This window comes from Hyperolius riggenbachi, chromosome 8 (genome assembly GCF_040937935.1).
Source record: "Hyperolius riggenbachi isolate aHypRig1 chromosome 8, aHypRig1.pri, whole genome shotgun sequence".
Classification (NCBI taxonomy): Eukaryota; Metazoa; Chordata; class Amphibia; order Anura; family Hyperoliidae; genus Hyperolius; species Hyperolius riggenbachi.
This window is the reverse complement of record NC_090653.1, coordinates 24,899,037-24,917,697: the sequence shown is the minus strand read 5'-3', so window position 1 is coordinate 24,917,697 and position 18,661 is coordinate 24,899,037. Positions and strand designations below refer to the sequence as shown.

Here is an 18,661-nt window from a genome sequence, read left to right as displayed (position 1 = left end):
ACGGTGTGATGTAGTGTTACAGCTAGTACCAGGTAATGTGACAGTGTTGTGTGCTTGTCTGTGCTAGGGTCACAGTATCCTCTTGGAATTGGGGTACCAGACTGCAGGCTGGGTATGGAGAGCAGTGGCTGATCAGAGGGTACACCCCTCCCCAATACTTAAAAGGTAATTTGCGTGACCCGCACATATATACAGACCCGCCCACATGACCAGCAACCTATGGGTGAGAGTGGGCAATGCAAAGGGAGCTTAAGAAGGCCAAAAATGCATTCATAATAACAGGAAGGAAGGACAATATCCAATAGCCAGTTGGACAAAGAATTACTAGCAGCCTCATTTAAAGGTTGTTAACTGTGGTGTTACATTACACGTGAGACGTTCAGATTATGGTATTCCAGAGGCTAACATGGATGGTGGGGATCATTTTAGAGAAGGGGCTAATGAGAAATGTTTAGGGAAGGGTCTATATGGGAGCCCTTCATAGGAAAGGCTAGCGGGGAGATTATTAAAGCAGGAGCTATTAGGATAGCTCTAAGAAGAGCGGTTAGTAGGGAGACAGTAGAATTGACCTTCAGGGGTGGGGCTAGTGGGGAAATCTTCAGAGGAGGTACAAGCAGGGAAAACTGCGGAGGAGCCAGGGGGATAGCAGAGTAATCTTCCAGGAAAGGGCTAGTGGGATAAGCTTTCAGAGGAGGGGGTAGCAAGGAGGCCTGTAAAAAGATGGGTGCGGATAGTAGAATTGACCCTCAGGGGTGGGGCTAGTGGGGAAATCTTCACAGGAGGGACAAGCAGGGAGAATTGCAGAGAAGCCAGGGGGATATCAGAGTAATCTTCTGGGAAGGGGCTAGTAGGGGAAACCTTCAGAGGAGGGGGTAGCAGGGAAGCCAGTAAAAAATGGGTGAGGATAGTAGAATTGAACTTTAGGGGTGGGGCTAGTTGGGAAATCCTCAGAGGAGGGACAGGCAAGGAGAACTGTAGAGGAGGTAAGGGGATAGTAGAGTGATCTCCAGGGAAGGGGTTAGTGGGAATACCTTCAGAGCAAGGGCAAGTTGGGGGGCCTTTCGAAAGAGAGGGCTTGCGGGGAAACCTATAGGAAGGGGGCTGAAGAAAACTCTTGAAGGGCCGTCTCGCTCTGAGTGCTTAACTCAGGGTAAGTTAGCAAGATGAGAATCACCTGGGGAAATTGTTAATAACATATATCACTAATCCAGCAATTTCACTTGTCCATAGTCCACTGGTGAATTGTGGGCGGGATCACAAAAACAAGAGAGGAGTTAAGCATCGAGGCCCCTCCCTTTGTGATGGTCACAGCTTTCTTTAGCCCTCGTGATACATAAGTGTGGATGGCACAGATGAAAGGGCCACGTCTCCCGGGCTGAAGCGGATGTGCTCCTCTCCTCTGTACCGCAGTGGCACCAACAGCACATAGCGGACGTGGAAATCCAGACCAGGAGTGTGTCCATCTTAAAGGCACGACATCCCAACAGCAAAGAGGACTTGTCTGACCCGGGGGTGGGGCTTTTCCAGCTCTTAGTAGCTACAGCGGAGTCTCATCAGATTTCTGGAGTTTACACCTCCCCTTTTTTTTTCAAAGTCCTAGCGTCCCAACAGTGACAAGTGGGCGTAGCTTACCCGGTAAGGGGCGTGGTCTGCCCATTGGGGGACATTCACCGGGAGCAGTGGAGGGGGCTGGCAAATTCAAGGGGGGGCGCCGGGTGTATTTCCTCACATCCCTGGGAGGTCGGAGCAGGCCGGAGTGGGTCGGCGTTTTATACCAAGGTATATCGCTACTGCAGAGGAAGAGAGAGAGGAGTGTCAAAGGCGCCTACCGTCCAAAGGGCCCAAGACTATCCTTAACACAGAAGAATGGCAGAAACCTTACCCTGTGACCTGAGGTCCCCCGACTCCCTCAGATTCGTCTGTGACCCTATGGAGACAGAATAGGCGTATGAGCTTTGCAAAGACACATGTAGCAACAAAGCCTCATGCATGCAGTTATTGAAACAGCAAAAGATTATATCCAGCCGAAAGCACCCACCGCCCCTCGTCTGTAGTGTGAGTTCAACTTTGATAATGTTATCAACTGCAATACCCAAAGAAGCCTGTAGATGTCCCTTGAGACCAATTTCTTTAGTCCATTTCGAAATATCCCATCAATGGACATCCCTTACTATGATGAAATCTCTAATAGATGCGGTGGGAACCTGTCTTCCATCCAGGGCCAATTCTAGCTACAATGAGACCTCGGGACAAAAGTAACCAGGGAGTCGCCCTGCCCCCCCCCCCCCCCCCCCCCTTCTCCCACACATCTTGTACCCAACTTCATTGTACTTGCACTGGCATCTTCTGCAGCACTTTACAGAGTACATAGTCATGTCACTAACTAATTTTCCCTCAGAGGGGGCTCACAATCTATTCCTACCATAGTCATAACACCCCAATAGCCTCAACACCTGTATCTGATGGTGACGGATGGTTAAAACCACATATTAACACATTAACAACCTCCTGCTTCCATCTCAAAATATCTCCAGAATTCATACCTTTCACAAGAGGCTATTAAAATGCTTGTACAAGCTCTTATCATATCCCGCCTTGACTACTGTAACACCCTACTCTGCGGCCAAACAAATACAGACTGGCACCTCTCCAATCCCTACTGAACTCTGCTGTTAGCCTCATCCACCTCTCCTCCTGCTCCTCTCTGTCAATCCCTCCATTGGCTGCCTATTTCCCAAAGGATCCAGTTCAAACTCCTAACACTATCACACAAAGCTCTACATAGGCTATCCCTGCCATATATTTCTTCATTAGTCTCCAGATACCATCCCATCCGGAACCTTCGTTCTTCCCAGGAACCCTTCTCGTCATCCTGCTTGGTTACAACCTCTCACTCCAGCACCAGGACTTCTTACGGGGAGAGGACTTCACTCTCCCACAGCCCGTTTGTGATGCTCCAAGCCCAGAAAACTTCAGGCTGGTTGCACTGGTGCGATGCAGTGTGCCACGGTGCGGCAACAAGGTCATATGCATAGGCCCACCCTCCACTAGTAACGTACTCCCTGCTGGGATTCCCATTGATCCGCGTGTTGCACCCAGAGAAAAGATTATAGTGTTGCACCCAGAGCCAGGGGCGTAGCAATAGCTATGGGGCCTTGGTGCAAAGGAGCCCAGGTAGGTGATGGATCTAATATTAACTTTCATTTGTTCCTCCTCCCTCACTTTAGCTCAGTGCCCGTGGACTATAAGCAGTGTACAGTAGATTGCATGAAAATGTAAATAGCCCAGTTAACTCATATCAATAGGGTAGGGGCATGTAACATTGTTCAAGAGCGCCTACATCAGAGGGCCCCATGAAAGTTTTACTATGGGGCCCCATAATATCTAGCTACGTCACTGCCCAGAGCAATTATAGTGTTGCACCCAGAGAAAAGATTATAGTGTTGCACTCAGCGGAAAAATTATAGTGTTGCACCCAGAGGAAAGATTAAAGTGTTGCACCCAGAGAAAAGATTACAGCGTTACACTCAGGAGCGGATCAGCACATCACAAACACATCAGGTAGGTACACACAGAAGGGGGTTAAAGTATTTCACTGTAGCATGACATACACCAGCGCATTACAACAGCCTATTGGAGTATTATAGACAGAACAAAGGGTTAGCGTTTTCTATGACAGCACTAGACACAAGGGAGCATTAAAGCGTCTAATACAGAGCGTTACGGTAAATAGCTGCATTAGAGCGCAAGACACAACACAAGGTTAGAGCGTTCCATTAGAGCATTAGACACAACACAAGGTTAGAGCGTTCCATTAGAGCATTAGACACAACACAAGGTTAGAGCGTTCCATTAGAGCGTTAGACACTTACTGATCTTGCTGTCCTGAGGCAGAGACACTCCAGACACACAGCGGTGAGACGCCTGTCTCTTAGAGGGGTCGAGAGCGACCCTGGAGAGGAAAGTAGATAGAAGATAGAAAAGGGTGACAGACGTGGAAGGGTGGGATGCATGCAGAAAATAACTGGAGATGACCGTTGAAAGAACAGAGGAGATGCGAGATGATTGCTGGTCCCTGACACCTCTCTTGTCACACTGTCCCGCTAATGTATCGCTAATATGAGGGAGAGCTTCTGTATTGGGGCGAGGATTGTAAAACATCAGGATTGTAAAATTATCACACGGCACAGCTATCATACAACACAGCTATCATGCTGCACAGCTATCATGTTACACAGCTATCATACTACACAACTATCACACTGTACAGCTATCATACTACACAGCTATCACATTACACAGCAATCACGCTGCACAGCTATCATGTTACACAGCTATCATACTACACAACTATCACATTGCACAGCAATCACGCTGCACAGCTATCATACTACACAACTATCACGCTGCACCGCCATCATGCTACATAGCTATCATACTACAGAACGATCACACTGCGCAGCTATCATACAACACAGCTATCACGCTGCACAGCTATCATGTTACACAGCTATCACGCTGCACAGCTATCACGCTGCACAGCTATCAATTTACACAGCTATCATACTATACAACTATCACACTGTACAGCTATCATACTACACAACTATCACATTGCACAGCAATCACGCTGCACAGCTATCATACTACACAACTATCACGCTGCACAGCTATCGTGCTACATAGCTATCATACTACAGAATGATCACACTGCACAGCTATCATACTACACAACTATCACGCTGCACCGCCATCACGCTACATAGCTATCATACTACAGAACGATCACACTGCACAGCTATCATACTATACAGCTATCACGCTACACAGCTATCATACTGCACAACAAACACATCATGTCACATAACTGTCATACTACACAACTATCACACTGCACAGCTACCACGCTGCACAGCTACCACGCTGCACAGCTACCACGCTGCACAGCTACCACGCTGCACAGCTACCACGCTGCACAGCTATCACGCTGCACAGCTATCACACTGCACAGCTATCACACTGCACAGCTATCACACTGCACAGCTATCACACTGCACAGCTATCACACTACACAGCTATCACACTACACAGCTATCACACTACACAGCTATCACACTGCAGAGCTATCACGCTACACAGCTATCATACTGCACAACAAACACATCATGTCACATAACTGTCATACTACACAACTATCACGCTGCACAGCTACCACGCTGCACAGCTACCACGCTGCACAGCTACCACGCTGCACAGCTACCACGCTGCACAGCTACCACGCTACACAGCTATCACGCTGCACAGCTATCACGCTGCACAGCTATCACGCTGCACAGCTATCACGCTGCACAGCTATCACGCTGCACAGCTATCACACTGCACAGCTATCACACTGCACAGCTATCACACTGCACAGCTATCACACTGCACAGCTATCACACTGCACAGCTATCACACTGCACAGCTATCACACTGCACAGCTATCACACTGCACAGCTATCACACTGCACAGCTATCACACTACACAGCTATCACACTACACAGCTATCACACTACACAGCTATCACACTGCAGAGCTATCACGCTACACAGCTATCATACTGCACAACAAACACATCATGTCACATAACTGTCATACTACACAACTATCACGCTGCACAGCTACCACGCTGCACAGCTACCACGCTGCACAGCTACCACGCTGCACAGCTACCACGCTGCACAGCTACCACGCTACACAGCTATCACGCTGCACAGCTATCACGCTGCACAGCTATCACGCTGCACAGCTATCACGCTGCACAGCTATCACGCTGCACAGCTATCACACTGCACAGCTATCACACTGCACAGCTATCACACTGCACAGCTATCACACTGCACAGCTATCACACTGCACAGCTATCACACTGCACAGCTATCACACTGCACAGCTATCACACTGCACAGCTATCACACTGCACAGCTATCACACTACACAGCTATCACACTACACAGCTATCACACTACACAGCTATCACACTGCAGAGCTATCACGCTACACAGCTCTCATACTGCACAACAAACACATTGCATAGCTATCATGTCACATAACTGTCATACTACACAACTATCACGCAGCACAGCTATCACGCTGCACAGCTATCACGCTGCACAGCTATCACGCTGCACAGCTATCACGCTGCACAGCTATCACGCTGCACAGCCATCACGCTGCACAGCCATCACGCTGCACAGCTATCACACTGCACAGCTATCACACTGCACAACTTTCATAACTTTCATGCCGCACAGCTATACTACACACTGCCCAGTTATTGTACTACACAACTCACACTGCACAACTCTCACGCTGCACAGCTATCATACTACACAACTATCACACCGCACAGCTATTGTACTACACAACTATCACGCTACACAGCTATAATACTACACAACTATCACACCGCACAGCTATCATACTACACAACTGTCACAATGCACAGCTATCATACTACACAACTGTCACAATGCAGTCTCTTGACTTTTCCGGCCCTAAAATTCCCTTTCCAGGCACAGACTTGTGGTCTAGAAACTGATCTCTACTGCAGGGGTGTAATCCTACCCAGACACATCAGATGGTTGTGACCCACTCCAACCTGACCAGCAGGGCCGTTTTTTAACCAAAATCATTCCAGGCCATTGCCTGGAGTGCCATTGGTCCCTCCTGGTGAAGCGCCATACCCTGGATTAAGCCCCACCCCCAACTAAGCCCCACCCCAAACAAAGCCTGACTCTCGCTGGTGTTTCGATCACCTGCTTCCTGCTGTGTGTATAGAGCAGCAGGAAGTTCAGTGTCCTGAGGAGCAGCAGCATCGGAGAGCAGACATCACAAGGTCCAGATAGTGTAAGTTGCAAGCTAATGTATCGCTAATATGAGGGAGAGCTTCTGTATTGGGGCGAGGATTGTAAAACATCAGGATTGTAAAATTATCACACGGCACAGCTATCATACAACACAGCTATCATGCTGCACAGCTATCATGTTACACAGCTATCATACTACACAACTATCACACTGTACAGCTATCATACTACACAGCTATCACATTACACAGCAATCACGCTGCACAGCTATCATGTTACACAGCTATCATACTACACAACTATCACATTGCACAGCAATCACGCTGCACAGCTATCATACTACACAACTATCACGCTGCACCGCCATCATGCTACATAGCTATCATACTACAGAACGATCACACTGCGCAGCTATCATACAACACAGCTATCACGCTGCACAGCTATCATGTTACACAGCTATCACGCTGCACAGCCATCACTCACGCTGCACAGCTATCACGCTGCACAGCTATCATTTTACACAGCTATCATACTATACAACTATCACACTGTACAGCTATCATACTACACAACTATCACATTGCACAGCAATCACGCTGCACAGCTATCATACTACACAACTATCACGCTGCACAGCTATCGCGCTACATAGCTATCATACTACAGAACGATCACACTGCACAGCTATCATACTACACAACTATCACGCTGCACCGCCATCACGCTACATAGCTATCATACTACAGAACGATCACACTGCACAGCTATCATACTATACAGCTATCACGCTACACAGCTATCATACTGCACAACAAACACATCATGTCACATAACTGTCATACTACACAACTATCACACTGCACAGCTACCACGCTGCACAGCTACCACGCTGCACAGCTACCACGCTGCACAGCTACCACGCTACACAGCTATCACGCTGCACAGCTACCACGCTGCACAGCTACCACGCTGCACAGCTACCACGCTACACAGCTACCACGCTACACAGCTACCACGCTACACAGCTACCACGCTGCACAGCTACCACGCTGCACAGCTACCACGCTACACAGCTACCACGCTACACAGCTACCACGCTACACAGCTATCACGCTGCACAGCTATCACGCTACACAGCTATCACGCTGCACAGCTATCACGCTGCACAGCTATCACACTGCACAGCTATCACACTGCACAGCTATCACACTGCACAGCTATCACACTGCACAGCTATCACACTGCACAGCTATCACACTGCACAGCTATCACACTGCACAGCTATCACACTGCACAGCTATCACACTGCACAGCTATCACACTACACAGCTATCACACTGCACAGCTATCACACTACACAGCTCTCATACTGCACAACAAACACATTGCATAGCTATCATGTCACATAACTGTCATACTACACAACTATCACGCTGCACAGCTATCACGCTGCACAGCTATCACGCTGCACAGCTATCTAGCTGCACAGCCATCACGCTGCACAGCCATCACGCTGCACAGCTATCACACTGCACAGCTATCACACTGCACAGCTATCACACTGCACAACTTTCATAACTTTCATGCCGCACAGCTATACTACACACTGCCCAGTTATTGTACTACACAACTCACACTGCACAACTCTCACGCTGCACAGCTATCATACTACACAACTATCACACCGCACAGCTATTGTACTACACAACTATCACGCTACACAGCTATAATACTACACAACTATCACACCGCACAGCTATCATACTACACAACTGTCACAATGCACAGCTATCATACTACACAACTGTCACAATGCAGTCTCTTGACTTTTCCGGCCCTAAAATTCCCTTTCCAGGCACAGACTTGTGGTCTAGAAACTGATCTCTACTGCAGGGGTGTAATCCTACCCAGACACATCAGATGGACTCCAACCTGACCAGCAGGGCCGTTTTTTAACCAAAGTCATTCCAGGCCATTGCCTGGAGTGCCATTGGTCCCTCCTGGTGAAGCGCCATACCCTGGATTAAGCCCCACCCCCAACTAAGCCCCACCCCAAACAAAGCCTGACTCTCGCTGGTGTTTCGATCACCTGCTTCCTGCTGTGTGTATAGAGCAGCAGGAAGTTCAGTGTCCTGAGGAGCAGCAGCATCGGAGAGCAGACATCACAAGGTCCAGATAGTGTAAGTTGCAAGCAGCCTCCAACTGTGTCCCTCTGCCTTCCTGTGGGTCCCTCTGCCCTCCTTTGTGCCTCCTTCAGCACCTTGTGCCTCCTCTGCCACCCCCCCCTACGTGCCTCCTTCTGTCCCGATTTGTGCCTCCTTAATCCCCCCCATGCCGTCTCTACCCCCCCCCCCCCTTTTGTCTGCCTGTGCCTCCTTCAGCCCCCCCTTTTGCCTCCTCCTGTCCCGCTTTATGCCTTCTTCATCCCCCTTGCCGTCTCTGCCCCCCTCCCCTTTCTGTCTGCCTGTGCCAGCTCCTGTCCCGCTTTGTCTCCTTCTGTCCCGCTTTGTGCCTCCTTCAGCCTCGTGCCACCTCTGCCCCCCCCCCCCCCCCTTCTGTCTCCCTGTGCCTCTTTCTGACCACTTGTACTATCTCTGCCCCCCTGTGCATCCCTCTCTCCTACTGTGCCTCCCTCATGTCCTCTTGTGCTACCATATGTCCCACTCCTGCATTTTCCCGACCCAGTGTGTAAATGCAGAGCATAGGGCAGCAGAAGCTGTGCTCTCACCTCCCCGCCGGAATCCAGTGCTGTGCCTGTGTGACCATCCTGTCTCCTGCTCCCTTTAGTGTTTGTATCACAGGGACTCCCTGTATTATCCATCCACCTTATAAGGCACGTGGTTTATGTTCTCCAGTGTGTGTATTTGGGGGGGGGGCTTCTTGCCTGGAGTGACAAAGTCTAGAAATGGCCCTGCTGGCCAGGAAGCAATCCTGTTGTGGGACATTAGCAGGGGTCCGATCACTATGGTCTTCCCTGAACTCTTTTGTCACATGCTTCGCTAATGCTGGGCATACATGTAGCAATCCCTGCTTACATTTTCCAACCTGGCTAATTTTTATTCTAGTGCACTAAAATCAACAAGTAAACGCTAATTACCTCCACTCAGTGACAGATTTTTACCTCAATCCAGTCATTTTATCAGATTGCAAACAATCAGATTGCTACATGTATGGTCGCTGATTGGTCCATACAGTCTCCTGGGTTGATGACTGTTAGATGGCACTCTCCAGCATGCTTTATACTATGCCAGGTGTGACAGGGGGATTCTGGGACAGATCACATGACACACAATGGGAGTGAATGGATATGGCATGTATCCATCAGTTACCTGCGGGTTAGTTTGGAGGTCAGTTTGCTGAACAGGTTTGAGGTGGCCCGGCTCCGGCTCTGGTTAAGCCCCTCGTGGGGGTGTGTGGGGGAGCTTGGCGGTGGATTCTGACCCCTCCGGTCTCTCACGTGGCCACCGTGGAAGGTGCTGCGAACATTGGAGCCCCGTGTCAACGAGCTGCGTTCTGCAATACTCTGTGTGGAGGGGGATGGGGCCGGAGGGCGAGATGGCGTAGAACTGCCAAGACAAAAGAAAGAAAGAGTTAAGGCATATTAATGTCTCTCTAGACTGCCTAGAACAAAATCCCAACAGTACGCTGATATTAACCTTAATCTTATACTTCCTCTGTATTGAGAGGATTACACCTTATCTGGCTTCCCGAATGCCACAAGAAGAATTACCAGCAGTATGGAATAATGCTAGCCCTGCGCTCTGTATATAGTAATGCTGGCCCTTTGCTCTGTATGGAACAGAGCTGGCCCTGGGCTCTGTATGGAACAATGCTGGCCCTGGGCTCTGTATGGAACAATGCTGGCCCTGGGCTCTGTATGGAACAATGCTGGCCCTGGGCTCTGTATGGAGTGATGCTGACCCTGTGCTTTGTATAGATTAATGCTGACCCTGAGCTCTGTATAGAACAATTTTGGCCCTGTGCTCTCTTCTCTCTATGCAGCAATACTGGTCCTGTGCCCTGTATAAAACAGGGGTGGGAAATCTACGGGTTCACCCGGCCCACCGATGCAGGGCCGCATAGTGCCCCCCCCCCCCCCCTCCAGGAGGTGAACTGGCTTGCGGTGTCCAATTGACACCTTGCCAGTTTGCCGGCTGCAGCCCGCAACTCATCCGCAGCCTGCAGGAGTCTGTGGGTTCCAGCAGGCAGAGCAGGGCTACGGGAAAATGGTGTCCCCAGTGCAGGGCTTCAAAGACTATGTGTGTCCCCAGTGCAGGGCTTCAGAGACTATTTGTGTCCCCAGTGCAGGGCTTCAGAGACTATTTGTGTCCCCAGTGCAGGGCTTCAGAGACTTTTTGTGTCCCCAGTGCAGGGCTTCAGAGACTATGTGTGTCCCCAGTGCAGGACTTCAGAGACTTTTTGTGTCCCCAGTGCAGGGCTTCAGAGACTTTTTGTGTCCCCAGTGCAGGGCTTCAGAGACTATTTGTATCCCCGGTGCACGGGCTTCAGAGACTATTTGTGTCCCCGGTGCACGGGCTTCAGAGACTATTTGTGTCCCCGATGCAGGGCTTTAGAGACTATTTGTGTCTCCAGTGCAGGGCTTCAGAGACTATTTGTGTGTCCAGCGCAGGGCTTCAGAGACTATTTGTGTGTCCAGCGCAGGGCTTCAGAGACTATTTGTGTGTCCAGCGCAGGGCTTCAGAGACTATTTGTGTGTCCAGCGCAGGGCTTCAGAGACTATTTGTGTGTCCAGCGCAGGGCTTCAGAGACTATTTGTGTACCCAGCGCAGGGCTTCAGAGACTACTTGTGTCTCCAGTGCAGGGCTTCAGAGACTATTTGTGTCCCCAGTGCAGGGCTTCAGAGACTATTTGTGTCTCCAGTGCAGGGCTTCAGAGACTATTTGTGAGTCCAGCGCAGGGCTTCAGAGACTATTTGTGTACCCAGCGCAGGGCTTCAGAGACTATTTGTGTACCCAGTGCAGGGCTTCAGAGACTATTTGTGTACCCAGTGCAGGGCTTCAGAGACTATTTGTGTATCCAGCGCAGGGCTTCAGAGACCATTTGTATCCCCAGTGCAGGGCTTCAGAGACTATTTGTGTCCCCAGTGCAGGGCTTCAGAGACTATTTGTGTCTCCAGTGCAGGGCTTCAGAGACTATTTGTGTCCCCAGTGCAGGGCTTCAGAGACTATTTGTGTCCCCAGTGCAGGACTTCAGAGACTATTTGTGTACCCAGTGCAGGGCTTCAGAGACTATTTGTGTACCCGGCGCAGGGCTTCAGAGACTATTTGTGTACCCAGTGCAGGGCTTCAGAGACCATTTGTGTCCCCAGTGCAGGGCTTCAGAGACTATTTGTGTGTCCAGTGCAGGGCTTCGGGTGCCATATTCCTGTAGCCCTGCTCCTACTGTCAGCATGGAGTTTTACAGCCGGACTTGCTGCACTGAAGATGATCAGGGAGCTATGCGAGGCCTAGAGAGAAGTCTTCTGCTAGGTGAGTGAATGGTTTTCCATTACAGGTGAACCATTATCACCAGCACTATTAGACTATTGGGAGGCAGAAATGGGGGGGTAAAATAAAAGAAGAACGTTGCCTAATGTATTTTTTAAGGGGGAAACCGGTGTTGTATTTTGGTGAAACACTGCCACATTATGTGTATTTTCAGGGAAACGCTGCGCACTATGCATATTTTCTGGTGAAACACTGCGCCATTATGTGCATTTCAGGTGAAACGCTGCCGCATTATCTGTATTTTCTGGGGAAATGCCGTGCCATTATATGTATTTTCTAATGAAACACTGTGCCATTATGTGTATGTTTTGATGAAACACTGCTGCATTACATATATTTTCTGGTGAAACGCTGCGGGATATATATTTTCTGGTGAAACACTGCCGCATTACGTTTCTTGTTGTCTGAAGGGGTCTGCCTGCTGTCCCTGGGCATTTGTTGTTGGTTGGTGCAAAAGAAGTCTGTCTGCTGCCATTTGCGGTTTGTGGTTGGGGGGAACGTTGTCTAATTACCTGTAGGGTCACTTTGACTGTGTTTTGGGTTTCTCCTTGGGCCCACTGTCTTTGTGTTACACCGTTACGTACTTTAATTCCATCCAAACCCTGTCATGGCCACACCCATTTTTTTTGCAGCGCGATTTGCTAGTATAGAACAATGCTGGCCCTGTGCTCTGTATGGAAGAATGCTGGTCCTGTGCTTTGTATGCAGTAATACTGACCCTGTGTTTCCAGCCCACTGTGAAAGAAATAGACTTCAATGTGGCATTTACCTGTTTTCTTTTCCGTTATGGAGAAGAGAATGGCGCTCTGATGCGTGGCGGTCTGTGCAAACATAGGTGTTTCTGCGGCCCATCACTCCCGGGGGCGTATTCATCTGCCGGACAACAAAGGGTTAATTTATCTCTCTGCTACCCCCCCCCCCCCCCCCCCGCACCATCCCGTCTCTGCTACCCCCGCATCACCCCATCTCCACTGCCCCTGAATCATCTCCTTTTTGTTGGTTCTCATCCCGTTTCTTCTCTTCCTACACCACCCTTTCCATACTGACATTCTATCATCCCATCTCTGCTGACCCTCCATCATTACAATCCCATCTCTCTTCTCCATCACCCCTGATCCTTCACTTTTGCTTTGGCGAAACAAAACATGCCTGTGTGCTTACCGTTGTGGGTGGGGCCTCTTTACGTGGCTCAGGAATTTCCGCCTTGTTGGGGTTATGTGCATGGCTGACCATGGGACTAGAGGGAGGGGGAGGCCGGCTACCCCCACTAACAGATCCACTGCCCCTCCTGGGGGCAAGACGCTCTCCAACAATGCTATCCTCTCCCACGCCAGGAGGACTCCGTTTGGCTTGAGAGGGGGCAGGAGCTGGACCACCTGAGGGTGACAAATATTTATTACAAATATCATCATTAATATCATCATCAAAGAAGCTACTGTACATCTAGTACTGGACTATAAAAACTAAACATCCCACAATACACATTACATCCTACAGGGACACATCTATACTGCACTGACTATACATCCTACATAGCACTTGTCTCAGGTAGAACACCAAATCCTGGCGTGGCTTCTCTTTGTGACCTGAGTACTTGTCTCAAGGAGAACACCAAATCCTGGAGTAGACTTACTTTATGACCTGAGCATTTGTCTCAAGTAGAATATCAAATCCTGAAGTGGACTTCCTTTCTGACCTGAGCACTTTTCTCAGGGAGAACATCAAATCCCAGAGAAAATGTCTTACAATGGCAGTGCATGTGAGACGAATCAAATAATTTCCCCTTCAACTGCCTTCAAATGTACGTCCTTGGCCACAACCTTTCACAATATCACTCTAGTGAAGGAAAGTAAAGAGAAACCATACAAAATGGTACACTGCACTATTTGTGAACGTACAGATTTCGGTATTACATTTTACATCCCGCATAGACACGCCCCAACTGCACTGACTGTACGTCCCGCCCACACACACAGCATCCTTCATCTAAAATTAACTCCATTAGCAACACAGAGATGACGAGCTCTGCAGCGTCACTCACAGAAGTCACTGTGCCTCCTCTGTCTCTGGTACCCTCGCTGGTTTTTGCTGTGGCTAGATGAGGACTTGGTGGCACCATTGGTAACATCTGAGGTGACTCGAGGCCGAGTGAGCGAGAGAGTGCTCTCAGAACGAGTTTCAGTTCCTTCATTCTGTGGCAAGAAGAAATGGGGAGGAGTATTAGAGATGGAGAGAATAGATATAAAAATAAGAGAGAGACAAGGGGTTTGGCTAAAGATGGGGATCGGTGGATGAAGATGAGGGCATCGGATCAGTAACTGAAGGGGGGGGGGGGCAAGTGATGGAAAGAGCCAGAGAGTTGAGAGATAGGATAAAAGAAATAGAAACATTTGAGAGGCACACCCTCCCCACTTTGCAAGGCACCATAGTCACAATATGAGGTACAAAAAGCTCCTCCCTACCTATGGTGACAAAGTAGAGTAGAGGTGGGGGTAACAGAATGGAAAGGTGGGAGGGGGCTACGTTTCTGTCTAGTCAACCCATCGTGACATCATCTATGAGTGTCTGGTTCAGGTGAGACTGCAGCGCCTCATCCGACCAGCAGAAAGAATCATTGGTTGCAGCTTATGTTCCCTGCAGGTGCAGAAAGAGAGAGCGACCAAGATTTCCTCTGACCTCTCCTCACTCCAGCTTTCAGCTTCTGCCTTTAGGGTGCGAGATACCGTTCAGTGGCAACAAAAACTTCCAGGCATAGGAACAGCTTTTTCCCTCAGGAGGTAACCATGCTTTATGGAGCACCACACAGCTGTTAGGACTGGAAATCATTACATCACAGAACTGGAAATGAAGACTTCTCACCATGTTTACTGCCACTATAACTTACATACTGTCCTTTACTTGTAATATATATATATATATATACTGTCTGTCCTTGTCTCGCATTGCCTGTGACTGTTAAGCAACTGCCAAATCAAATTCCTGTAAGTGCAAACTTAATCGGCTGAAATAAACATTGATTTTGATAGCGGTCCCCAGGTGAAAGGTGAATGGAGTAATTTCTGACCCCTCACCAATTTTCCACAATGGGGAAAACAGTAAAAAAAAAGTGTAAATTATTTTACTAAAATCCAGCATTATAATTGGCATTTTTGCCCTAATGTTTTTATCTTTTGTTGCATATTTGCTGAAAAGCCAACCGTACACCTGTATCATTCGATTCACCGCTGTCCAATGACTGTGAGCTCAGGCATCAAAAGATCTGAATTTCCCATCAAGGTTTCCAATTCAAGGCCAGATCACCATTAAGGCCAGCAAGACAGTTGCCCCAGGCCTTGTGGGTCCAAAGGATAATCAAAGGAACTGCCACAGGTCTCTATGAGGCCCACTTGAGCTAGAAATCCAAGGCTGTGACTGTTCGTTCCTCCTCTTTGGGACCACTCCCATGACGCACCCGGAAGCCAATACTCTGACCAGGGCCCTATCTGCCTCTGATTCCATTGGCTCATTCCTGCCTGGGTTAACTGAGATTGCCACTTGTGTCTGGTTCTCTCTATCACACAAGCACTCCAGATAGATCCTGTCAAATCAATCAATTTATCTACTCTAATGTCTACTGCTTGTGTTGGAACAAGATGTCTCTGTTACTAGAGACTAACATGAATTTCACAGATGCCTTGATTGGTATTTACTGTATTCTCTGCCTTCTAAAACGCTCTGGATTATAAGATGCACCTAGGTTTAGAGGGCAAAAAACAGGAGGAAAAAAAATATATATTTAACCTGGTGTGTCCATGTTTCTGGAGAATCATCTAGATGTTCTCCTCCAATTGGTGTCCTCCTGTGTCCCCCTTCTGTCTCTAGGTGTCCCCTTCTGTCCCCGCTTTCCCACCATGCCTCCGCTCCCTCCCCCGTGTCTCCTGCTCCCCCATGTAAGTGTAGCGGGAGCTGGCTTATCTAAACCATGGCACCCGCGGGGGATCACAGACTTCTTCAGCACAATCACTAGGGGGAGCTGCGCGGGTTAGGAGAGGCCTGTAATCCCTGTAGGCGCCATGGATTAGGTAAGCCAGCTACCTCTATACTTACACGGGGAGCAGGAGACGCAGGGAGGGAGCGGAGGCACGGAGGAAGGGGAGCTTAGCGGGACCAATATAGGCTTTCTTTGGGTAATTTTTTTTTTCAAGAGTTGTCTTTTGGGCATTTTACAGAGACAAAGAAAGAAGTAAAGACAGAAAGTACAAGTTTCACCCTTCCTAGTTTTTACATGTCAAGTGCCACAGAAACACCTCAAAATATATTCTTTGGCTTGCATTGGTTAAACCACATATACCAAATATGCCTTATTTCATCATTAGTTGTGCATATAGTGTACTATAATCTCCAGCCTGTGCATCTCTAGTGATTGGATGCGATTGCTAAGAAGCACAATTTGGGGACCCCAGTCCTGTACAGGTACTTAGCTAGGCAACAGCTCAGTGATGATGCATCTAAACAGCATTGGGACCCCAAATAATTGCATCCAATCTCTACGGGCGGCAGTTGCTAAAGGTGTTCAACGAGGGACAGGGAGGCACAAGGGGTTAACTGGTTAGGTATTTGGAAAGGGTTAACCACTACAGGGGAAAAAAAGCTACTTTTTTAGTTTGATATGGTCACTTAAATAAACTTTTATTTTAAACTGCTTAACTTTTTCTCCTATGTTTTCATGAATGATTGCTGCTATTTGCTATGGCAGCAATCATTCCATTTTGAATGGCTGTACGAGAGTGCACATGCATCAGCGATGGGGCACACACAGGCGCGCACAGTGCCAGCTTTTATTTTTGAACGTTAATTTAAAGTCCAAAAACACACAGGGGAACGCAGCTCGACATTAAATGAACATCCAAGAAAGCCAGTGTAAATTGCCGCCCCCCCCCCCCCCCAAAAAAAAAGAGAGCTATACTTACCTAAGGAGGGGGAAGGCTAAGGGTCCTACAGAAATTTTCCATTTCCCTCACGTTTTTTTCCAATCCAGCGCCATTACAATCTGCTGCCGTGGGAGGCTTCGGGAGTTTATGAGAGCCCAAATATCTGTTTTTTTTTTTCATTTCATATTCACTTTAAGTGGTTAAACAGCCTATCTCTGATATACTGTTTTGATGATGCCAGTGCTGGCCCCACCTTGTTACTTAGGGTCTTACACCGTACAATTCATGATTGTTACTACTGTACACAGAACATTTCTGAGTACTCGCAATGCCAATGAATACCATTTTTAATAACTGTAAAAGTGAAAATTTAAAGAGAACCCCAAGGTGGATCTTCAGGTGGCAGATGGGACACAGAGGCATGTCCTCTGCCTAATGACATGGCTCTGTGTCCCCCAACCGCCGCTCTCTGCCCCCTCCCCCACTGCTGCGCTATAGCACCCCTAAATTACCGTCAATATTTGTCGCTATATCGGAGGTAAACAGTGAGGAGAGCAATTCCCTGTTTGAGACGCCCACCAGGGGGGTTCCTACAGGGTTTCCTGAGCTGCCATTGGGCAGCTCTCTCCCCTGGCTGCGCCCCCTGCTGCTCCCCCGCCTCCCTGCATGCTATGAGAGACGCAGTGTCTCTCAGTGCAGCGTCGTGACCTATAGGCCATGCAAGTGAAAGTGGACCACAAGAGCGGCGGGTAGTGGCGGTTTTTGTGGCTACCTGATCTGCTCAGTCTCGTGGATCAGGTAGCCTACTTTTTTTTTATTTTTTGAGCCAACCTCGGGCTCTCTACGGTTTTTAATTCATTTCAGGTGCTCCTGCAAAAACTTGCATAAGGTTTTTACTCCCACCCATAATTCATTTACAGTCATTCCCCAAAATGGACCCAAGTTTAAAAGGGCTAATGCTCTATTTGGACCCTCAGGCCTGTTTATCATAGGAGAAGGATTCATCATATTGTTTTTGTTATGACCCACTGAATGTTTTTGTTTTCTGATAGCTTGCAGGAACGTTTTTTAAAAAAAGATTTTCCCAGATGAAATCCAGGTTTAAAACCAGCTACCCAAATGTTTGTGATGGCCGGGCAAATCCTGGAGAAACCATAATGGGGCCCATGCTTTTTTTCTTAGATATGCAATCAGATTTTTAATCCCAAAACCCCGTGACACTGTGGCAATGATAATTTGGGTTGAAGAGATGGAAACGAGGGTTGGGATGGGGTGGCAGGATGGGGAAGAGGAAGGGTCAGAGCAGGATCTGGGTGGGCTGGGGATGGGGTGCGGGACAGTGAAGAGGAACGTCGGAGCAGGATCTTGATGGGCTGGGATGGGGTGGCAGGA

At 48.6% G+C, this 18,661-nt stretch overlaps 1 protein-coding gene across 1 annotated transcript in view; it reads right to left on the bottom strand.

Moving 5' to 3' along the window:
• Positions 1-1,625: 1,625 nt before the first annotated feature.
• MARK4 (microtubule affinity regulating kinase 4) overlaps positions 1,626-18,661 on the bottom strand; it is a 96,251-nt gene continuing 79,215 nt past the window's right edge. The window contains 7 exon segments of the mRNA XM_068250084.1: positions 1,626-1,790; positions 1,883-1,927; positions 3,873-3,952; positions 10,182-10,418; positions 13,129-13,232; positions 13,521-13,735; positions 14,401-14,551. Coding sequence (XP_068106185.1) covers positions 1,726-1,790; positions 1,883-1,927; positions 3,873-3,952; positions 10,182-10,418; positions 13,129-13,232; positions 13,521-13,735; positions 14,401-14,551 — 897 coding nt within the window. The 3' untranslated portion in view covers positions 1,626-1,725.